The 24,564-nt window shown below is 38.4% G+C and overlaps 2 protein-coding genes and 1 non-coding gene across 5 annotated transcripts in view; 1 reads left to right on the plus strand and 2 right to left on the minus strand.

The window, feature by feature from the left end:
* Positions 1 to 12,921, plus strand: part of LOC112054857 (E3 ubiquitin-protein ligase UBR1) — a 53,133-nt gene extending 40,212 nt beyond the window's left edge. The window contains exons 25-31 of one of the 3 annotated variants that reach the window (XR_008252010.1): positions 748 to 940; positions 2,018 to 2,257; positions 3,436 to 4,246; positions 4,797 to 4,978; positions 5,856 to 6,035; positions 6,895 to 7,122; positions 7,185 to 12,921. Coding sequence is in view for 2 of the 3 variants with exons in the window: in XM_052888540.1 (XP_052744500.1) it covers positions 748 to 940; positions 2,018 to 2,257; positions 3,436 to 4,246; positions 4,797 to 4,978; positions 5,856 to 6,035; positions 6,895 to 7,037; positions 11,123 to 11,126 (1,753 nt within the window). In the remaining variant the exon portion in view is untranslated. Of the gene's footprint in view, positions 1 to 747; positions 941 to 2,017; positions 2,258 to 3,435; positions 4,247 to 4,796; positions 4,979 to 5,855; positions 6,036 to 6,894 lie in introns of all 3 variants that reach the window. The other 2 variants (XM_052888540.1, XM_052888541.1) reach the window with 2 other exon arrangements.
* A 547-nt stretch (positions 12,922 to 13,468) lies between these two features.
* Positions 13,469 to 13,540, minus strand: Trnaw-cca (transfer RNA tryptophan (anticodon CCA)). The gene has a single exon. It is a non-coding gene; the product is annotated as a tRNA-Trp (tRNA).
* A 1,956-nt stretch (positions 13,541 to 15,496) lies between these two features.
* LOC112054859 (putative Ras-related protein Rab-33) overlaps positions 15,497 to 24,564 on the minus strand; it is an 18,159-nt gene continuing 9,091 nt past the window's right edge. Inside the window, exons 4-5 of the mRNA XM_024094783.2 lie at positions 20,673 to 20,786; positions 15,497 to 20,008 (exon numbers count right to left, since the gene is read on the minus strand). Of these exons, the coding sequence (XP_023950551.1) occupies positions 19,928 to 20,008; positions 20,673 to 20,786 (195 nt within the window). The 3' untranslated portion in view covers positions 15,497 to 19,927. The remainder of the gene's footprint in view (positions 20,009 to 20,672; positions 20,787 to 24,564) is intronic.

The raw sequence follows: 24,564 nt of genomic DNA on the forward strand, positions 1-24,564 counted from the left end.
GATGAAAATGTTTGATATTCAAATTATTGATAGTCTAATCTTTTTTTGCGCCAGAAAAAAAACATTTGTGGCAAAATAAAAGGTCAGAAACAGAATTATGGAATTCTAAAGTGTTATTCAACTTAAGTGTTAAGTTTAATCAACATCAATCAATCAATCAATCAATGAATTTTATTTCGCCAGAATATGGTACATTTACATAGGTCTTATATTATATTTTAACACATATCCTGCCATAGTTGGCGTGCAAAAGTTAACAGATCTTACAAATTAATTTACAAATTACAAATTTATAAAAAATAAAAATAAAACAAAGTTCGAATAATGTTAATATAAATGTCACTTTTATGGTTAAAATTATGGTTATCCTACTAATATTATAAACACGAAAGTTTGTATGGATGTTTGGATGTTTCTTACTCTTTAGCGCCGCTACTGCTAAAACGATTTGGCTGAAATTTGGAATGGAAACAGATTTTACTCTGGATTAACACATAGGCTACTTTTTATCCCGAAAAAATCCATGGTTTGCGAGATTTGCGAAAACTGATGAATTTGATGATATGAATGTTTGTTACTCTTTCACGCCTCGACTACTGAACCAAATTAGTGGAAATTTAGTATTGAGGTATATTATAACCTGGATTAATACATAGGCTACTTTTTATCCGGAAAAATCCATGGTTCTTCCACGCGGACGAAGTCGCGGGAGTCCGCTAGTACATAATAATTTGGTTTTGTCTGCAGACCGTACCGCATCCGTCAGCCCACGGCCTTCGACGTGGAGAAGAAGGAGTACCTGTGCCCGCTGTGCGAGCGGCTGTGCAACACGGCGCTGCCGCTGCTGCCCGGGCCCGCCTTCCCCGCCTACCCGCCGCCGCCGCTCTGCGACCGCGCCTACACCGACGCGGTGGACCTCATCATACAGCTCAAGCACCAGGTGAGCTATAACGTGACGGGTAGCAGCGACACTGGTTTTCTCAACATTTTGTGGTAGAGGAAACAGGTCCCAGGACTTGTGACCTTGGGTGTAGGTTTAAAGGATCCTTTCAGAATGCATTAACACTCACCTCCCCTGCCCGACATGTTCTCCATGTCCACACTATTACCACAAACTTTACCTCTTTATTAGTATAGATAAAGTTAAAATTATTTATTTCAAATTTACAATTACATTTTATACTTCTGATATGTTAAATAAGATAATGGTGATAATTAAACTCGTAGGTACAAGCTGATTAACTACGAAAAACCAGCGTAATATTCAGCCGGTCCTGTTACGTGTTCAGAGCGGATTCGAAGTAATAATGTGGTCGGACCAATTTCCATATACTCTACTATAAAGAGAGAGGATCTCACTTTCTTAGTAGGAGAGGTTGATAAAGAATCATTACTATTTTCGTGACCAGGTGTGCTCGGAGTCAGTGCACAGGTGCACTAACTCTGTTATTGTCTCTTAAGAAAAGCCGACAAGAAACTCAACAGTTCAAAAAAAAATGTATAGTATAATAATTTACAATTGCTAGCATCATTACGATTTATTATAGTATTACTTCCTGCGTGAAGGAAGCTTTTGTCCATGTCCATGAAAAAAATCGTAAACCAATGTTAAAAAATCATAAAAAAATTATATGTCCCAAAGTAAGCAAAATCGTAGAATATATATGGAGGTGATTCGGATACTCCTCGTTACAAGGCATCCAAATTTTAGCTTTGAACGTCAACTCCCCGGCCACCCTGTATTATAATATTCCTTCATTGAAGAGATCTGGCAATTGCAACACAAAATCTTTTAAAGATTTTAGCGCAACTTTCGTCCTTTTTTTTGTAAGCATAACGTTTTAAGCCTAATAAATAAATAATCCCAGGGATTCGCTGGATGCAGGTGGCTCAGTATCGTGATGTTTGGAAGTCCCTACAAAAGGCCTATGTCCTGCAGTGGACGTCCATCGGCTGATATGATGATGATGATGATGATGATGAAATATTTTTTTTTTATTTTGATTATTGTGAGCAGGTGTGCTCGGAGTCAGTGCACCTGTGCACGGAGTACTGCGAGGACATGCTGTGCACGGCGCGCGCGCGCTCCGTGGGCGCCGCGTCGTCCGACATGGAGGACGAGTCGGCGGACGAGGCCGAGGTGTACGTCAGCACGCACGCCGAGAACCTGCTGCCGGCCGAGTTCCTGCTGCACTTCGACAACCCGCCGCAGCAGTACAACGACACCACCCGCTCGCTCATCCAGGACTTCGCCAAGGTGATGCCGTCGTCATTAGCAACCCATATTCGGCTCACTGTTGAGCACAACTCTCGGAGAATGAGAGGGTTTATGCTAATAGTCCACCACAATGCTCAGATATAATTACTCTTATATAGATGTTTATTTTTATTAGAATTATTTAATTGCAGAAGCAGTCTTAAGGTGAAAGTATGCTTTTTCTTCTTCTTCTTGATGTAGTGGCTCTACAGGTCTTTGTATCCTACTGAGTGCTAGTAATTCTGAAGCAGCCTACTTATTGAAGGACTAGCTGACGCCGCGCGGTTTCACCCGCGTGGTTCCCGTTCCCATAGGAATATGGGGATAATATATAGCTTATAGCCTTTCGATAAATGGGCTATCTTTTAGGCTTTGTTGTGGTTAGCAGTGATGGAATATATACACGAGTAAAGTATTTAGATAGTCTTTAATTACTAGGCAGTTACAATACACAATAAAAGGAATAAACAATACAAGAAATACTATTACAAAGGTTACGCGCAAGTCAAATGTATAGCTTCGAACGCACCGAGAACGAATGGTAGGGTAGGCATCGAATGTCGACTGACCGAGCGCGGAGCGCGTGACGTAAGACAGCCGCCGCGCCGCATACTACGGGTTTCACCCGAGTATGCGCGTGAATTAATTTTAATAGTGAAAAGTGTATATATTAATTTGTAAGTGTGAAATTATGATTGTATGTAATGTAAGTGTGTATGTAAGTGTGAATGAATGTGTTAAATAAATTAAAATAAATATATTTAATGAAATAAATATTTATAATGGGATGTTAATAATATTATAAATAAATAATGTGTGTAGCCTACATCTTACACTGAAAGAATTTCTCAAATCGGACCAGTAGTTCCTGAGATTAGCGCGTTCAATCAAACAAACAAACTCTTCTAATTTATAATATAAGTATAGATTTCACCAGCGCTTTGGAGTGATTTATTTCTGGAAGTTTTCTCCAGCGAAAAAGTGGGTTTACTTGACTTAAAAGTTCATTCTACCTATACCTCAGAAGGTTTCTACGCGTCATCGTACCGACACGCGTAATCGTTTGTCAGCGCGTCTTTGCCGGTGGGTGTTTGGGTGGTAACCAGCCACGGCCGGTGCCTAAACACCAGTTCAGACCTCTGCCAATTATATAAAAGTTTTTTTTATTTGTTTCGCAGATGCTTCCAGGAGTTTGTGGAGTCACGGAGTCGGGTGGCATGGTGTCTGTGGCGACGCTGTGCCGCGCCACCGCCTACACCATACTCAGCACCAACGCAGTGCTGCAGGCGGAGAAGAGGCCGCTACTGGGCGACCTACCCTCCCGACACAGAGACGCGTTACAAGCCCTCATACGATTGTCTGCAGTCATCCCCGCAATATGGCCCACGTCCAAACATGTCTCGCACCACGCATTGAGTGCATTGTGTACCTTAACAAAAACCTCCCCTTTGACACACGAAGTGTTCGGCACTCTAGTCGCATTAGTCATAACGACGCCCTCGATATTCTGCAAAACATCCGGCCCCGCCAGACCCAATTTCTTCGCGAGGCAGTTGACCTTGGAAGCGTTTAGAGCGACTCTCACTAGAGCTATGATAGCGACTGACGTCTCCTCGTGTACGGGAGGTACGGAGGATCAAGTCAACAGTGATTTGGAGAACCTCTTGCCGATAATGAAGGAACTGCGCAGAGGAAATCTTGACACAGATGGGTTAAACCCGAATGCTGTTTGGGAGTGTGTCAGACAACAGTGTCACAATTTCTTGAGATGTTGCTGTCTGTTCTTCCACTTTTTGAGCGACATCCAGCCGCCGGCGGAACTAACAGAAGTGAACGGAGACACGTGGGAAAGCATGTGCGGTTATATAAGTATGCCTCAGAGTTTTAGAGGCTTGATAGACACAGTGATAGCGAAAAAGAAGGTTATGGCGTGGTCAGAGCTTTCAAATGATTGGTTCGCGGGTGATATTTTACCAAAAATTGTTTTAGGTGAGTGATCTTTATTACTATACACAGTCTTTCTACTTTCGGAAGATGGTTGCCTTTGAATGTATTAAGGTATACAGACAAACGTTTTTCAGTTTAAAACTGAAGGAGCATCAGCAATGCCAAAAACATCAAATTACCATCGGTCAGTGAGTGACTGCTAAGCAATGACTTTCTGATGAACTAGTTTTAAACTCTCTCTGTATCACTTAAAATAATTTCAAAATGCGTTTTTGCAGTGTCATTCTTTAAAATTACACCACACATTTAATGTTGTCAACTTACTACTACATACAAAGGCAAACTATAGTCATGTAGGCTTATCATGCGCCAACAACAAATCTTGTGAAGAAAAAAAACAAATTGTCGACCAATAGTCGAAGATGAGATGGCGATGTTGAAATAGGGGGATTTTAGGATTTCGCCGCTATTCGAAATCATACAAATTTGTCTTTCCTCTCGAGAAATATCGTAGCGCGCATTGTAAATCTATACGGGTAGAAGAAGTATAATATTAATTAATGAAAATAACGAACTAATTTCGTGTTTCCAGAACCCAGTGAACCGCCAAGACTAGTCACGTTGCCGGAAGACTTCTCTGAGCTGATGAACGTGGTGTCAGAGTTCCCCTGCCCCAGCTCGGAGCGCGAGGACAGCAAGAACCCCACCATGTGCCTGGTCTGCGGGCAGATCCTGTGCTCGCAGAGCTACTGTTGCCAACTCGATGTGCGCAAGGTGAGTTGCTATAATTGATCATAATTAATAGGGAATATGCAGGATTTTTGAAGTAAAACATCTCATGCTTGACTTGGTGAGTAAATAGGTGGTAGGGTAATGCGTTACAAAAAGTGTAATTGGGTGAGGCTTTTAAGATGCGTGCTGCCATCTACAGGCATAGTGAAGCAGTGTTTGCTATTTTAAACTACCAGTAGATGGCGTTGTTAGAGAACTTTGAAACAATCCCTTTTTGTACACTTCAAGAAATTATTATGCCATATTGATCATTTCGGTCGCTTGGTCTAAAGAAGTCGTTTTGTTTAACCATATTTTTATTTCTGACAAACAAAACTATCATAAAAGAAAATATCATTAATCCTGATCATTAGTATTTTCTATCCGACATAAATGTATAATGCAACCATTTATTACACTACCATATTATAATCATAAAATAATCTTGAATGTCATAATAACTTTTGTTGATATGTATTATAAATTGTACTTTTAAATAACCAAAATAAAAACCAGAGCTTTTCTTTTAGACTATTAAGAAGCGAAGTGGTTTAGGACGTCACAAATGTCCATTAATCTCGAGATAATGTCGTGGTACGCATCTTAGTCCTACTTGACAGTAAAAACTACTTTTTTTCTGACTAGTTGACGCCGCGCGGTTTCACCTGCGTGGTTCCCGTTTCCGTAGGAATATATAGCTTATAGCCTTCCTCGATAAATGGGCTATCTAACTGAAATAATTTTTCAAATCGGACCAGTAGTTTCTGAGATTAGCGCGTTCAATCAAACAAACTCTTCAGCTTTATATATTCGTATAGATTTGGCGGAGCAAAAGCGTCTTTTTCGAGCAAGTATGATGTAAAATATGTTCATACTTCAGCATGGACGCGGAAGCGGCTCAGAGCTGGTGGGAGCGGTAGTGGCGCACGCGCTGACGTGCGGTGCGGGCGCCGGGGTGTTTCTTCGCGTGCGCGAGTGCGAGCTGCTGCTGCTGGCGGCGCCGTCGCGGGGCGCCATGCTGCCCGCGCCCTACCTCGACAACTACGGCGAGACGGACCAGGTAATGTTGCGAGTTCCTCGAGTACGGGTGGTATTAACATCCATTATTTATATTACTATGAAAAGGAGGCATGTATGAAGTTATTACAACAGTGATGGTTTAAATAAGAGGGTATTTGATGACTTGAGTTTAGTTCTTTGTTAGGCAGCGTGAACGCCGTTACGCTCATGCAAAACAAAAAATAAAATCGGTCCCCCTATCACTCACTCGACAAAAGGCTACGCCCAAACTGGGTATCCATAACTTGCATTATGTAATAAAATGTAACTTGTATAATTATTATTATATTGTATAATGTAATGTGTGGTATTGCTTGATTATTAAATAAATAAATATATTCTTTTTTTTTAATAATAGGGATGATGACAGTTTTTTAAATTGTATATAAATTAAGAGTATACTAATAACAGGGTATCTGCGATCATTATTTTCGGAGCTACAGGGATTTAAAGGGTCAATATTTGCGGCACTGCCACGGATCCCTGAAAAACGCCCCATATAAAATTGTACGAATTAATGACGTTGTTAATTCGCTGATTGATATATTTGCATGGGCGTTCAAATAAAATTGCAAATATCTTTGTTATTGGTGCGTTTATGTTTATAGTTCATTTCTTGAAAAATGTCACGTTTATTGTAAGGAAGCTAAAAATTTATGAATTTTCATTTTCATTTCATAATTACGATAAAAGAATTTTTATGATCTTATTTACTTTGCAAACATCCAGTCAATCTTTGTTTTTTACATATTAATTAGTTAATATTGACGTTATTTAAGAAGGTCTCATAAAAATCAATATATTCAAAATCATCATCCCCATTGATTTAAAAATTAAGAGCGTACATGTGAATATTCCAGGGCTTACGGCGCGGGAACCCGCTGCACCTATGTCCGGAGCGCTACGAGAAGTTGCGGATGATCTGGCTGAGCCACGGCATCTACGAGCGCATCGCGCGCGGCCTCGACACCAACATGCTGGTCACCACCACGTGGCAGAACATGTGAGTGCATCGCCTGCTCATCGCGCGCCGGCTCTACTACCGATAACACCACACCCGTTGCACCTCGGAACGTGCAACGTTAAACTCGTTTCTAGTGGAAGATCCGAATTAGAAACGACCTTCACCCATTAAACAGATGGGTGAAGGTCGTTTCTAATACGGATCTTAGACTATTCGCAGTGAATATAGCCTTTGTTTCATGCAATAACTGTTAATTATGAATCTTGACATATATGTTTATAACAGGGTTGTTCAAACCAAATACGATCTAGAGCCAATTCTGTAAGTTATATCTGCTACGTTGGTTGACCATTACGATGCTGTATATTAAGATAGTGATAATCATAAATGAGGTCGTCACTCATGGTTATACTGGCCTTCTCATAGCGCGCTGGCTCTACTACCGATAACACGACGCACGTCGCTCGCTAGCGTCGGAACGTGCAACGTTAAATTTGTTTCTAGTGGGTGATTTGAATTAGAAACGACCTTCAGCCATTAAACTGATGGGTCAAGGTCGTTTCTAATACTGATCTTTGACTATTCGTAGTGAATATAGTCTTTGTTTCGTACAAGCATGCATTAATAAACTGTAAAATATAAATCTTGATAAACTGTAAAATACAAATCTTGACAGATATGTTACAATAGGGCTGTCAAAAACAAATACAGTCTAGGGCCAATTCTTTTCGTGTCATCTCCTATGAAGGATGTCGACCATTACTCCTATCCTAACTTTATAGGCGGCAGTTTACAACAATGATCTGGAGTGCTCCCGTACCAATATACCAAAATCGTTGTCTTTTCGTCAAAAACAGATCCGATATTTATCATGACCCCAATACTGAAGTTTCCTATAACAGTTCGAATAGGACTAAATCATTGTAGGGCTACATAAAATTAATTCAAGAAAACAGAACACATATTGTATTTGGTCGCATATAATATAGATCCGCATCTATTTGGTTTGGACAGCCCTGCGTTATACGATGTAACACGTGGTAACGTGTTTGTACGTGAATGCATTAGGTATATAGGTAACACGTAACACGTGCTTTTTATGTGATATTTGTTTTATTTTATGCAAGATCGATTCGATACTAAATGAAATAAACAAAACTGAATTAAATAGACTGTAGTATCTTGCAAGCAGTTTAAATACTATAAAGACGTACGCGCACGCATACTAATGTGTGCGTAAAAATGTGCGTTAAGAAGAAATTTGTAGCGTCTTCCTTCTAAGAGCCAGAAATTTTCGTTTTAAACTGTGTATCTTTAGTCGAACGTGATAATGGAAATTTACAGGTATTATCAATGATGTTAGAAGGTAGATAGGTTACATAAACCACATTCTATGTTTACAATTGGCACGCAAAAACCATTTCAGCGGTGTTGTCAACTGCGGCGACTGAGCTTAGGTTTGCTAATTAGCATAGTTTTAACGTGCCACTTGCGGTCCGCGTATAACCTATCTACCTCTTTTGGCTTCAACATCATTGGGTATTTTGATCGTTATAGTATTTCTTCAGATCAATTTGATATTACCTGCCCAGTTTAAAACTATTTGAATATTACTTACCAAAAATATGTGACTCTTTAATCATACAAAAAAAAACTAAAACTAAGATGTGAAAGCATTCGAAAAATAGATTTTCGATTATAACTTTAAATTTTTAACATAAGCTAAAATGGACCTTATTTATACTGCAAAAAGTAAACGCTCACGTACAAACTTGACGATACCACGTGTTCATGGGTAAATCGCCTAATTGAGTCTTCTGCCGTTTAGTACAGGGGTTTGGTACCTACACGGCGCAGGGGGAGGGGGGGGGGGGGGTCTCGTGCGCTTGTCATAATGTGCTGGTGACGGGGGGGAAGGACTACGCGGGTATGAAACCATGCGCGCGGGACATCGCTGCTTCCCTCCCGGCCCGCGCGGACCATCGGGAGTGTTGCGAACGAATTTGCCAAACTGCCTTTCTCAGCAACAAACTGGAACTGAATTCTTATTCGAAGTCTTTATTGAGCCACCTATCCAAATAATTTATAGATCAATGATCGTTTCCCTCGGACATACCCACAACTTCGTTCGTAACACTACTATGGTCCGCGTGGGCCGGGGGGCGTGTAGCGATGAATGAAAAGTCCACGATTGATGCACCTCACTTCACACCCACGCAGTTTTTCCCCCCGTCGCCTGCATATCATGGGATTGTCATCGACTTGCCAGAATATATCCTGAATTGCGCGGGCGAAGACTCAAATCTGCGGTTCGCCTTGTATAGATGTTAGATTTGATGTGATCACATGTTTAGAGATGACTAGAGCGCTATTTTTAATTAATTATTATTATTATTATTAAATATTGATAATAGATTCTAGTGACGTTTATGGCGTTTCAAAACACGCTTTGAAATCTTGTTAATTTGTTAGTACTCTTTAATATAGGCACACCTTGGGACTGACTCCTCGGTCTGCCCGGTACAGGGGTGGGGGGTAGTGACGTCAGAGGGTGGTAACTTATTATAAATACAGAACTGCTGAAGAGCCGTGATAGCCTAGCGGAAATGACCTCTGCCTCCGATTCCGGAGGGTGAGGGTTCGAATCCGGTCCGGGGCATGCACCTCCAACTTTTCAGTTGTGTGCATATTAAGAAATTAAATATCACGTGTCTCAAACGGTGAAGGAAAACATCGTGACCAGAGAATTTTCTTAATTCTCTGCGTGTGTGAAGTCTGCCAATCCGCATTGGGCCAGCGTGGTGAACTATTGGCCTAACCCCTCTCATTCTGAGAAGAGACTCGTGCTCAGCAGTGAGCCGAATATGGGTTGATAATGATGATAGCTGAACAATATGCATTATCCCTATACAAGACCAAGTGTTGGTAGGGGTATACATAATTTATTTTTGTGCCTTGACTCGGGGTTCAATTCAGATTTTTTTTTTAAATATTCGGGATTCTTTTTTATTAAAATACAGATCTCAAATATCATCTAATAATGTAAGCCGCAGACGAGGATTCAATTTTAGGGTGTGCTTTTAAATTAATTATTATTATTATATTGGAGTAATCAGAATAATAAGTAAGCTTAGAACGCCACATTTGGACCATCTTTCCTGTAATATAAAAAAAAGCAATGAAACGCTTATTATTCTGATATATCCAATTTTGTAATTATTAATATATTCTCTTCTGACGGTAAAAAATCTGGAATAATTTGATTATGCGAGGTTGAAAGTTTTAAGGTTAAACAAACACATGGCTTTATATTTTTAATTCAATAGAAATTTCTTTTCTCATAATTAATTTACTTACTTGGCTTAGTTGGTTCAAAGAAAATTAAATCCAGTTTATTTTAATTCAAATACAATGTTTTTTTTATATATTTGTTTATAGATAGGTATATATTGTTGAGCTGTTAAAATAATTCATAAAAAAAATTGATTTTTAAAGTCACTCTTAAATTACACACATTTAAATACTTTCTGACAATATCATGTAACTGTAATAATTATTTTTGTAATGGTATGAAAAAAGTACTAAATGGCGTATTTAGATATTTTTTTTTTATTCTTTACAAGTTAGCCCTCGACTACAATCTCACCTGATGGTAAGTGATGATGCGGTCTAAGATGGAAGCGGGCTAACTTATTAGGAGGAGGATGAAAACCCACACTCCTTTCGGTTTCTACACGGCATCGTACCGGAACGCTAAATCGCTTGGCGGTACGTCTTTGCCGGTAGGGTGGTAATTAGCCACGGCCAAAGCCAAAAAAATAAAATTTAGAATAATCAGGCAATGAAGAAGAACTCGACATACGTAATATGTTGTTGATTGTGAAAATTTTAATATTTTAAAGGAATAAGTCTGACTAAATCCGACGAAGGTTCGCGTGAATTCAGCTATTAAACATTAATATAACTCTAGCTACTGATTTTGTTAAAAATTAGCTTTTTTTTTGGGTTTTTTAAGTGCCGCGTATTTTTTTCTAAGTAAATAATTTACCTACTTGAAATTAGTTGGAAAAAAAATGGGTTGACTTTAGTACTGGAATTTAATTGATGTGTTTTTTTTTGTAAAGGTAAACGCAGATGTACGGAGCGGTATAAAACGCAGTTTAGACGTATGTTTGTTTATTTGATATATTAAATAAGCGGGTACTTCGCTGTTTGGCGTTGATCCTAAATATGTCTTGGGCAACAACGAAAGAAAAACACGACGCTAATATGTCGTGACTGCAAGCGGGCGCGTTGGCGTTTTTATCACTGGTTGTCATCCGCCGCAGATTCCGCATACGTGATACGCTATCACTGGGACCTACACTAAAAATTACACCGTATCGGGAATTTTGAAATTGCAACCTCGCTCTTCCAATCGGCTATGGTAAGGACAGTATTAAAATACTTGAACAAATATCATGGCTTTTTAGACACACGGCACATTATTTCTGGCAGAAAAGATGGCCATTTTATATAATTTTGTGAGATGTGGTTAATAATATTTATATATAAAACGCTAAGGAGATAATTAAACGGACAGTTGACGGTTAGTGGCAGGCGACCTCAGATCGTACGCTTCGGACGCATCGCATCAAACGGATTTTAGTATTATCTGTATAGAATGTCATACAAGTGCGTCTACTGATCCGCACTGTACGGATTGCATCGAATGGATTTTATAGTAAAATTAAAGATACGTTTGATGCAATTCGTCCGACACGTACGATATGAATCTGTGGGCGCCTATCAAGAAAGATCCGTAGGTGATTTACAAGAATATCAGTCCTTCGTGACCATGAAAAATGTAAATTTACAATTCACCTGTTTTGTGTTGCAGGACAATATCTCTTGCGTAGATGTATAGCATCAAAATGAGATTATCTGTGGTAGCCCAAACCGGTAGACTGCATATTGTTATTTAATCTTAAACCTTGTTTAAAGTTGACATTTAGTATTGGCGCACTTACTACGTGACGCATTCTACACCATAGTCGATGTTAAATTGTAAATATAGTTTACCAACATAAATTACTTTTATATTATTATCATTTGTATTGTGTTTGTGCAATATTTTCATATTTTTTTTGTGTGATTCATAATGTTAGCTAGTAATAAATAGTTTGTAAACGCTCGCGCATATGAAGGCGAGACGTATTTCGATGATTTGTAAAAAAAAACTTTATTATTTGTTTAGAAATATAGACGGTGACATTTTTATCGATTGCGGTTAATTGTCTTATCTGCTAGAGCGCGCGCACGATAAGTTTTCGCGTGGCCAAAATCGGAAATAATCAAAAGTGTCTATCTCTATCTATCTCTTGGCGGGTAAAAGAGATCACTAATACTGGCAACATAATTGCGCCGCCAGTTGCGCGCTGACTTATCTTGCACGCACTCTACATATTTCTCTACCTGACATGATTTTACAGATAGAGAGGAATTCGAACATCTTACACTGATTAGTTATGAAAACTTCGTTACAGATTAACATATTATGCTAGTGTGAACGAGCTGTTATTCCTGTCAATGTAATTATGATTGTGATCACAATGATGATGTAGTTAGATACTGGTTTCCATTTAATTAAAAATATTTTTTACTGACCTTATATTTAATTGATTTAGTGAAAATTACAAAAATAAAAAAAATCGGAACACGACCCGCCATGGTGTGCGCTGGCCCTTATAGTGTCGTCCTTAAAAGGTTGTACAAAAATATAACACCAATTTAAATCTTATAGTGTACGAAATAAATTGTATTTTCGTTTGAACTTGCCATTTATGCCTTGTATGTATATTTTTTGCTTCCGCACGACTCCGCCCCGATCTTCTCGTGGGGTTAAACTAAGGTTTTTTTTCTGAAATAAATGATTTTCAATGTATTTTAAGATGGTTTTATTTATTTATATCCTTGTAAATATTTAACGTTGATAAAATAGAAGACATAATAATCTTTAAATGTAAATGGTATAGGAGTCTATACTAAAAAGAAAGAATAACTAAAAACACTTTATATAACACATTATATTGTGCTATTCAACACATATGAATGTGGTGAAATCGGCCATGATTCACCTATCGAAACGTTTTTGTGAAAAGCTTTTGTTAGAATGACAAATATCCAAAGAAGCCTGACATTATCACCCGCGTAGTTCCTGTTTCCGCTGGAATACGGGGATAAAATATAGCCTGTGTTACTCCCTGATAATGTAGCTTTCCAATGGTGAAAAATTTTTAAACGCGGTCTAGTGGTTTTTGTGTTAAATGGTAAAAATCTCATCTATATCTTTATAATATGAGTTTATTTTACGGTAATTTTAGATTGATTGTATTTTATAAGACAGAAATCATTTCATTTAAAAAGTATACCTACACAGAAATGATACTTACGAAAATATTTCAAAATTTGATTTAACAAAAAAAAACTTTTGACCCCGACGTGATTTGAACACGCAACCTTCTGATCTGGAGTCAGACGCGCTACCGTTGCGCCACGGAGTCTACGACGTGGCGAGTGGAATTCAATCAGAGTTCATTATAACGGTTGTAATGACTGATAAGCCAGCGTTTAGATAAATGAATGAAAGTTGTTTTGTTTATGTATGCATATCTAGCTTGACTTTGTCCTTGATAAAGTCAGTGTAAACCTTTATTGCGTTCCCTGTTTAGTAGAGTGTGCAATATGTAATTTTGGTGGTTACAAATGGTTCTGGATCTTAGATTCTGGAAAAGTTAGGAGCCTGATATTTGGGTAAATGATATTCCAAAGTGTTCGTTATGACTATACAAAATACATAATTTGTAAAACAACTCTCGATAGTTTATTTTTTGAAAAATACATGTTTTGCTCACATTTTGCTTTCAATCTCAGGAAAAGCAAACTTATTTTCTTAAATTTTTGTTTTGTATAGAATTTAAAAGTTTTGTAAAAAATTAGGTATATATCTTGAACATGGCCATTTGGTTTTTGGTTATGTTGTTTAATTTACTTGCAATTAGGTAAAAATGGTTTTGACTTCATAAAATTTGCGTCGCGCGTCAATCGCTTCGTGCTTTTCACTCACGTGAAAGTCATAATTCGGCGTCTCGCTTGCGCTTCGAATTTTATCCATATCGTACCGACACGCTGCGCGCTCTTAACGTAGCGGTCTACTGATCCGCAGACCGCATCGTACGTATCGAATGTATCGCATCAAATGGATTTCTAATTATACGGTAGATAAAATCCGTTCGATGCGGATCAGTGGACGTACTTCAGTATGACTTTCTATACAAAGAATACTAAAATCCGTTTGATGCGATTCGTACGATGCGGATCTGTGGACGCCTACTATTACCCGCCGGGCACTAGAGACGAGCACAGTATACATATTGACACGAGAGACGTGGGAAGTGAACAAAGACGCCGTGTGACGTTAGGTACTCGTCTTGCCGCATTTCATGCCGCTCGTCCTGCCCATCGCACCCAAATTGGTCGGTGCGATATTAGTGTTAATGATTATTTATATCAAATGTATTAGTCTACTATATATTATGGAAGAGCGGGGCCGCCCGTCACAAGTTACAGTAGTAATACTGCAAACTTAATGGGATGGTTTCAATCACAATATTATCTACGGCTATGTTTGAAAATAATGTACTGATATGTTACATCTTTGAAAAAAAAAAATCTATGTCAATGGATTAGCAGTACCTATATAGAACAATGGACAGACAGAGTACTGGGTAACATCGCGTCAACGAGAGGAGTATTTGTGGCTGTGGTGTTAGATACTAGAAGACGCCACGGCTTCCCGTTCCCGTGAGAATACGGGTATAAAATATAGCCTATGACACTCACAAATAACGTGGCTTTCTAGTGATTAAAAAATTTTTAAAATCGGTTCAGTAGGTAGATCCAGAGATTACCCCCTTTAATACCACAAACTTTATTTGATTACTAGCGGACGCCCGCGACTTCGTCCGCGTGAAAGTAGTAAGCTTTTAACTACCCCTACCCTACTCCTTCCCTGCCCTACCCTACCCTTTCCCTACCCTAGTCCCTACCCCTACCCTACCCGTACCCTACCCATTAGGGCTACACACGCGACGGAAGCTTAAAAAATGTAGTAACTTCTCCCGTTTTCCCAACATTTCCCTTCACTGCTCTGCTCCTGTTGACCATAGCGTGATGAAAAGTATACTATAACCTGCCCAGGAGTTTGAAGAATAATTGTACCAAGTTACGTTAAAATCCGTAGAGTAGTTTTTGTATCTATAAAGAACATACAGACAGACAGACAAAAATTTTACTGATTGCATTTTTGGCATCAGTATCGACCACTAATCACCCCCTGATAGTTATTTTGGAAATATATTTCATGTACAGAATTGACCTCTCTACAGATTTATTATAAGTATAGATTAATTTTTTTGTCGTGGACATACTGGATATATGGTAGGTAGGTATACCTATTTTTAAAAATAAAACAATTGTCTGTAACAATGATTTTGAACAATTTATTGTTTCTTCATTTCATTTATATTTCACTTAAATCTAAACACATTACATTTTCTTTTATAATTACCTACTTAATCATTACTTATTATTACAAAATAAATCTCAATATTTTACTTTAAAATTAACACTGTTTTTTCACAAAATATACACATAAAATGAGTGATTTTTCAATCGTTTAAACATAAATGCTTAATTCATGTTACAATATATTTTTTCTTACTCATCAATAATCGAGTAACTAATGTCACTTAATGTTAAGTGACGATGCTATCGAGCTAATCTAAAAATACTTGTATGTATGGTTTTTTAACCAAAAGTTTTGTTACTTACTTTACTTAATCAAATGTCAAAGAAAAAACTTGTTTATTGTGCTATTCGACACATATGAATGTGGTGAAATCGGCCATGATTCACCTATCGAAACGTTTTTGTATAATGCTTTTATTGGCGCTAGAATGGCAAATATCTAAACAAGCCTGCCCCCCTACCCAAGTCGCACGACGATTTTCTTTCTACGATCGCTAACGCATCGAAAACTAGAATAATGTATGGGAATGACAGATCTTGAACACGTGACCTGTCATTAGCAAATGTAATTCCCATACATTTTTCTAGTTTTCGAAGCGTTAGCGATCGTAGAAAGAGAATCGACGTGCCACTTGGCTCGGGAGGCTGGACATTTTATTAAAAATTATAAATTAATCCAGATTGAAATTTGAACACAGACAAAAACTTTAAAGACATAAAGAAACTCCATGACATACAGAATTACGTATTTTTTTTGGCTCATATCACATGATCGTCACTTACCATCAAATGCAATCGCACTTTAACAGAGAGATCATAATAAATATCAAAATGTTTGTACGTATCATACAGAAATAAATAATTGTTAGTTGTATAGAACACAATAGCTGCCTGTTCTTTGAATTTAACTTTTTAAATAAAAGACGGGTTACATTCCCGGTATGAATAAAATAAATGGCGAACAGTAGAATAGACTTAGATAATGACATGTCAGATGACGTCATTTTCAATGCTAATCCGCAGTTTTAATTCTATATGATGAAATATTAAAAATAGTAAAGTAATTTATATTGCCTAAAATTATAATGACAATAATTTATTTAATTTTGGGTTGTATAATTAATTTAATAATTAATAATAATCCTAGTTTCGATCAGTAATAACAGCTACTCTTTTGTCATGTCTTGTCTTGTCTTACATACCTATAAATATGTAAATTATTTTATCCTGGCACAAACATAATATACAGAGACAACAATAACATCTAAATATTTTATATTATTTCATTATTTCCATAGACGGCGCCGGGTGGGCCGTGCCCACCCTATAATGGTCCAGTGCCCACCCTAGAATTCTGGACTACCGATTTAAAATTTTATGATGGACGTCAAAATACAAAATATACAAAAAAAAAACAATACAATCAATAGACCCTCTTCAGAGGCCAGCGGCCACAAACATTGTAAAACGAAACATCTTTATTGAGTGTCGACTCTCAGCGGCATGGGGGTCAGGTCCATCCTAGGAAATAATCCTAGATACGCCAATAATTATTTCAAAAAAGAAAACGATATTTACTGTTATCTCTTTCGCTGTAATAGTACGAAAGAGAGATTTATGCTCTTCCTTTAGGATGCTGGCTGTAAATGATTTTGAATTTTATGAAATTTTTAAAGATATAATAATATACCTATTTGTGATGTCCCTTTCGTTGTTATGGGAAAAAAGAGAGAACGATAAAATATATCGTTCATAGTACGAAAGAGAGTATATTTAAGCTGACTCTCTCGTTACGATAGACGACATTTACGCAATCTCTTTTTGCGCATGTTAAGGCCTACAGCCCCTGAAGTCAAGTGAAATGTCGATTCTATTTCTACGATCGCAAACGCTCCAAAAACAAGATCAGTCATTCCCATACATTTTTCTAGTTTTCGAAGCGTCTGCTATCGTAGATAGAGAATCGACGTTCCACTTAGCTACAGGAGCTGGTTAAAATAATTTATATACACATAGTTTTTAATACTCGCTTCAACCCTGTCAACATTGTACTCTTATAATTATATCTATTCTATTCTAGCTTGTATCTGTGAAATAAAAACTACTTTGGCACATGTATTATACTTAATACCAAAAATATAATATCGTAATATTTTTCGTGCATGTGATAGTTCAATTGTACACAAAATTTAATTCAAAACCGATTATTTCTACATTTTAGAAATATTTCCTATTATTTATTATTTTTATTTAGTGAATATGACCTCTGTCTCCGACTCCGGGGGGTGTAGGTTCGAATCCGGACCGGGGCATGCACTTTTCAGTTTTTTTCACAGCTCACAGTTTCACAACTTTTCAGTAGTGTGCATTTTAAGAAATTAAATGTCACGTGTCTCAAACGGTGAAGAAAAACATGAGGACTCGAGCTCAGTAGTGAGCCAAATATGGGTTGATAACGAAGACGAGTAATATTTCCGAAACATACATTATATTATATTGTTTATTACAGAATATACTTGTAAAAATGTTTTGTAATTTGTGACAAATCAATAGCTTGGCAACTTCGTTCGTAACACTCCAAATATCAAATATGAAATCCTTTATTTGTTAATACAGTTTACAAAGTCTTAACAAATAAAACTCCCGATGCTGCGCGCGGGCCAGGGGGCGTGTAGCGATGACTGAAAAACCCACGACTGGTGCACGTCACTTCCCCGCATATCATGGGAGTGTTATTAACAAACTTGCCAGACTGTAATGATTAATATTTTTTTTACAAATACAACAACAAACTACTTGCTCACATCTTGATGATGCAACTGTCAATCAAACTGTAATTAAACCAGTCTAAAATGATATGATATAAATTAATAATATTTTATTAAGTAAATTTTTACTAATTTCAACATCGTAACGGTCCATTCGTGACGTCCACATATTTACTTATTAATAAAAAATAAACATCGCATCAGAAAATTAGGTAATCACGCTTTTAAGACCTAATGAACCAGTAGGCTTTTAAGACCTAATGAACCAGTAGGCTTTTAAGACCTAATGAACCAATAGGCTTTTAAGACCTAATGAACCAGTAGGCTTTTAAGACCTAATGTACAAGTAGGCTTTTAAGACCTAATGAACCAGTAGGCTTCTAAGACCTAATGAACCAGTAGGCTTCTAAGACCTAATGAACCAGTAGGCTTTTAAGACCTAATGAACCAGTAGGCTTTTAAGACCTAATGAACCAGTAGGCTTTTAAGACCTAATGAACCAGTAGGCTTTTAAGACCTAATGAACCAATAGGCTTTTAAGACCTAATGTACCAGTAGGCTTTTAAGACCTAATGAACCAGTAGGCTTCTAAGACCTAATGAACCAGTAGGCTTCTGAGACCTAATGAACCAGTAGGCTTTTAAGACCTAATGAACGCGTAGCGTGCCTTGGAGGGGGCCCTATATCAAAATTAGCTAGGGGGCCCAATATAGGGTAAAGATTTCTTAAAAAAGAAAGATGTTAAAAGAACCTATGAATATAGTGGAATTCTTAAGTTCTGAAAACCAAAGGACATTGTGGATTACCTACATTTTACTTATTTTAGCTATCACACGTAAGGGGTCCCTGCAGTCCGGGGGCCCCTTATCATTGATACGACTGATACGGCGGTAGCTACCAGTGGCGTGCACAGGGTACAGGTCAACTAGGGTAGGCACTTTTCGTACAAATGGTACAAAATGGAAAATTCCTCCACCTATACAGGTTCGTAATAAATTCTCAGAGTATGCAGTGCGTTTATGCATCTATGATGTGCACGCCACTGGTAGCTACCGCCAGACAACCTACTTGCTTAATACTAAATTAATTTTAATATTTGATTTTTGGACCATATTTTTACTCTTCGTCAAATCATGGAAAAATATGTAGAGTACGGAAAACCCATGTATTTAGCATTTATTGATTATTCTAAAGCTTTCGATTTCATTTTTTATGAATCCTTGTGGAGTGCTTTGAGGAGTCAAAACGTTGCTGAAAAATACATAAATATCCTTAAAGAAATCTACACAAAGAGTAAAGCAATAGTGAAACTTGAAAAGAGAGGGAGACCTTTTGAAGTAAAGCGAGGAGTAAGACAAGGGGACCCAATCTCACCTACCTTTTTACGGCTCTCCTAGAGTACATCTTCAGAAAGCTAAAATGGACCGGTTTAGGATTAAGTATAAATGGAGTATGTTTAAATAATCTTCGCTTCGCCGACGACATACTTTTACTGGCAAGAAGTCACGCGCACCACACACGTGCAATTTGTGTACAATTGAACTTCACCACAATCGTTATACGTTTTTCCACAGTGTACAGTAAACATCTAACCTAGCTACAAAGGCAACTGTCAGTACTTGTATTGCTTCTCTTCTGTCGTGGTAGGGTCACCAGCCTGGGACCGCGTTCACCCTGGAACGTAATTTATATCAGTAAGTTAATATATCTGTGATAGATAGATACTCGGCTCACTGCTGAGCTCGAGTGTCCTCTCAGAATGAGAGGGGTTAGGCCTTAGTCCACCATGCTGGCCCAAAGCAGATAGACTTCACATATAGACTACAAGCCCTTGAACAAAAATTACATGTGTAATGAACCAACATGAATAACGCTTATAAGGCTGTTACTATATCAGAAAATAACTCTGAGCACTATGCCGTCATTTCTGAGCGGTACAGGTGAGTACAGGTAGAAAATTCTCAGGTTGCATGCAGGTTTTCTCAAGATGATTTCTATTACCGTTTTAGACACGTGATATTTCATTTCCTAAAATGCACACAACCGAAAAGTTGGAGGTGCATGCCCCGGACCGGATTCGAACCCACACCCTCCGAGATCCAAGCCATAGATCATATCCACCGGGCTATCACGGCTCTTACATATATTACTAATATTAAAGTTTGTGGTATTTTAGGGGAATCTCTGGATCTCCTGAACCGTTATTAAAAATTCTTCTACCAAAAAACAGCCACGTTATTTGCGAGCGTTATAGGCTATGTTTAATCCCGTATTATCACGGGAACAGAAACTACACAGGTAAAACCGCGGGCAGTCTGCTAGTGGGTCAAAAGCGTACCTCAACGCTAACAACCCGCAGCGGCTGCTTGGAGTACAGCTTGTGCGCCAGCGTCATGAAGATAGACTCCACGTTATCGCACTCCGAGTCCAGCAGAGCTGATGTCTCGAACAACTGTAACACACGTCACCAAAGATTTTATAATAGAGATATGCTAGCGCGTCAAAACTGAAGCAAACAAAAGCGGCTAATTGTCTTAATTTCTCTTTCTCTTTTGAATTGAAATTATGATTTATGTATTAGTGTGTAGTTATTTGTATGTATGTTACAGTTATCTTAATAAGTTCCTAAGCCTAAGGTTGTCTGGAAGAGATCGCTACTAAGCGATAAGGCCGCCTTTTATATTTTCTATTTTTCCTTATGTTTCTGTTTTGCTTGTTTTCTTTTATTTATTGTGGTGTAAAAATAAAGAGTATTAAATAAATAAATAAATAAAAATCACATAGTAAACAACAAAAGTTATTTCAACAAATAATACCTAAATATTGTATACAATGTCGAGTTGTGTATTCAGGATGGATAAAAACTGTATATACCTATATAAAGTAAAGAATCATACTTCACACTAATATCACATTATCACACTGTCACATCACACTAAAGGCGAAAGTTTGTGCGTAAGTATGTTTGTTCCTATTTTACGCTGCGGCTACTGAAGCGATTTGGCTGAAATTTGGAATGGAAATAAGTTTTACTCTGGATTAACACATAGGCTATGTTATAGAATAAGTTTCTATACTAAGTTTATTTTTTATTAGTTTGTATTTCGACATCTGTCAAATGGAATTGAAGAAAACAAAGGATTAAATAAACAGTCTTATATCACGCAATGGTCTTTTACTACATGGTGACAGCGGTGGGATCCAAACCGAGTTAATTTATTTACGGATGTTTGTATACTAATGCAAATATGGAACACGCGAGGCCTCCAGCGGAACTAGTGTTGGAAGGCGGTCCGGTGAGCCGAGCAGACGCGTGGCGTAAATGGTACAGGCAGTTCAATGTATTTTTAAAGGCATCAGGGGTTCACAAAGAAAGTGCAGATGTCCAGGCGAGTCTACTAATTAATCTTGTAGGACCTGATGGATACGATATATATTCAACCTTCAAATTTATAGAAAAAGAAAGTCAAGATGACATAGAGGTATTGGTAGCGAAGTTTAATGAACATTTTTGCATTAAGCAAAATACGACCATGTCCAGATATCGTTTTTTTACAAGGAATCAAGAAGTCGGCGAAAATGTGGACGGCTACGTCACAGGTTTGCGACTACTAGCTCAACGCTGTGAGTTCGAGCACCTGGAAGACGGATTGATAAGAGACCGGATCGTGTGTGGTATTTGTGACAGTACAGTGAGAGATAGATTGCTCAGAACGGATGACTTGACCTTGGAGAAGGCTATAAAGATTTGTCACGCGAATGAAATATCACTGACGGAGGGCAAGCAAATTGAAGTCGCTAAAACTGCAGAGTATACGGCCGGCGCGGCGGTGGATGCAGTGTACAGGGCGCGAGCGCGCGCGCCGGGCGGGGCAGCCGGCTCGAGCGGCCGGGGCGCCGGGCCCAGCGCTGCGCGCCGCATGTACAACGATGAGCCGGGTCGTCGGTTCGATGCTCGGCTGAGCGCGTATAGTGATGTAAAGTGCGTGTCGTGCGGTATTGGTCATAATGACCAAGATCGGTGTCCAGCTAGATTCGCGACGTGCTTTCGGTGTTTCCAGAGGGGTCATTTTAAAAAGTGTTGCGTGAGAGCTAATAAAAAAGTGCTTGAAGTGAACGAGGAAATAACTATCAATGATCCATTGTACGTATCTGTCTTGAATGGTGATAAATGTAAAGACAGTAAGTGGTTTGAAACATTGTTTTTATGTAAAAACGGTATGTCAGAAAACTTTAAGTTAGATTCTGGGTCGGACTTAAATATATTATCGCTTAAGACTTTTGAAAGATTAGGATATTCTACAAATGATTTAAAACACTGTGACCTACGAGCTCAGTCATTTTGTGGCAATTATATTCCAATATTGGGGTCCTCAGACATGTTATGGTTGTATAAACAAAATAAGTATATTATTAAATTTATCATATCTAGGGACGATTGTCAAAGTGTTCTAGGAAAAGATACCTGTGAAAATATAGGCGTTATTAAGCGAATTTTTGCCGTTAAAATAGATCAATATAGCGATTTGTTTCAAGGTGTAGGTAAATTACCGGGAAAGTATTCAATCGTAATAGATAAAGAAGTAAGGCCGTCAGTATGTCCTGTTCGTAAAATACCTATGGGTGTAAGGGATAAATTGAAAAGGGAACTCGATAAAATGGAACGAATGAATATAATAAGAAAGGTAACGCACCCAACTCCGTGGGTGAACGCGATAGTGCTTCCCGCAAAGAAAGACGGCAGCCTGCGCGTGTGCCTCGACCCGCGGCCGCTAAACCGCGCCATTCGCCGCGCGCACTACCCGCTGCCGACGCTGACCGAGATAGCCACCACGCTGCGCGGGGCCCGGTACTTCAGTAAGCTAGACGCACGATCGGGGTTTTGGATGGTCGAGCTAGACGACCAGAGTGCTGATCTATGTACGTTCGGCACACCGCAAGGCCGGTACCAGTTCCTACGTCTCCCTTACGGTGTAAGCTGTGCTAGCGAGGTGTTTCATGCGAAGATTCGTCAAATTTTAGAGGATTTGGATGGAGTGGAATCATTCATAGACGATATAATAGTTTACGGTAGTACCTTGGACGAGCACGACGCGAGATTGAGATCGCTTTTAGACAGGGCTCGCGAAGTAGGTATTAGGTTTAATCGAGAAAAATGCGAATTTCAGGTGCGTCAAGTTACGGTTGACCAAGAAACTGATAGTGAGTCGTCGGAGAAAGCGAAACGTAGGCCAGCTGCTAATAGGGCTCGTGAGCAGTTAGCTATATATTTTAAGAAAAAATAGTGTTAATGTTAATTTAAATATTTTTGTTATTTTTCTTTAAGGGAAAGATGTTATAGAATAAGTTTCTATACTAAGTTTATGTTTATTATTTCACGTAATGGTCTTTTACTACATCGTGATGTAGTAAAAGACCATTGCGTGATATAAGACTGTTTATTTAATCCTTTGTTTTCTTCAATTCCATTTGACAGATGTCGAAATACAAACTAATAAAAAATAAACTTAGTATAGAAACTTATTCTATAACATCTTTCCCTTAAAGAAAAATAACAAAAATATTTAAATTAACATTAACACTATTTTTTCTTAAAATATATAGCTAACTGCTCACGAGCCCTATTAGCAGCTGGCCTACGTTTCGCTTTCTCCGACGACTCACTATCAGTTTCTTGGTCAACCCCAAGCTCCTCTCTGGGATACTCTTCAGCATCAGCGAATACATTTAAATGATAAGCACTATCATCACTATCTTCCTTCTCCCCCAAAGAAGGAGGAGGATGTGAATTGCTAGAACTTAGTATAGAAACTTATTCTATAACATCTTTCCCTTAAAGAAAAATAACAAAAATATTTAAATTAACATTAACACTATTTTTTCTTAAAATATATAGCTAACTGCTCACGAGCCCTATTAGCAGCTGGCCTACGTTTCGCTTTCTCCGACGACTCACTATCAGTTTCTTGGTCAACCCCAAGCTCCTCTCTGGGATACTCTTCAGCATCAGCGAATACATTTAAATGATAAGCACTATCATCACTATCTTCCTTCTCCCCCAAAGAAGGAGGAGGATGTGAATTGCTAGCCACCGAACTAATCTCAGCGCGAAGGAGATGACGCCGATTCCGTCTGTATTTTCGACCGGACTCGTCAACAACAAAATAAGAGCGCGGCTGTGGTGCTGGCGCCTGTACGGTCATGCGACGCCGAGTGTCGCCGGCGTCCAC

This window comes from Bicyclus anynana, chromosome 23 (genome assembly GCF_947172395.1).
Source record: "Bicyclus anynana chromosome 23, ilBicAnyn1.1, whole genome shotgun sequence".
Taxonomy (NCBI): Eukaryota; Metazoa; Arthropoda; class Insecta; order Lepidoptera; family Nymphalidae; genus Bicyclus; species Bicyclus anynana.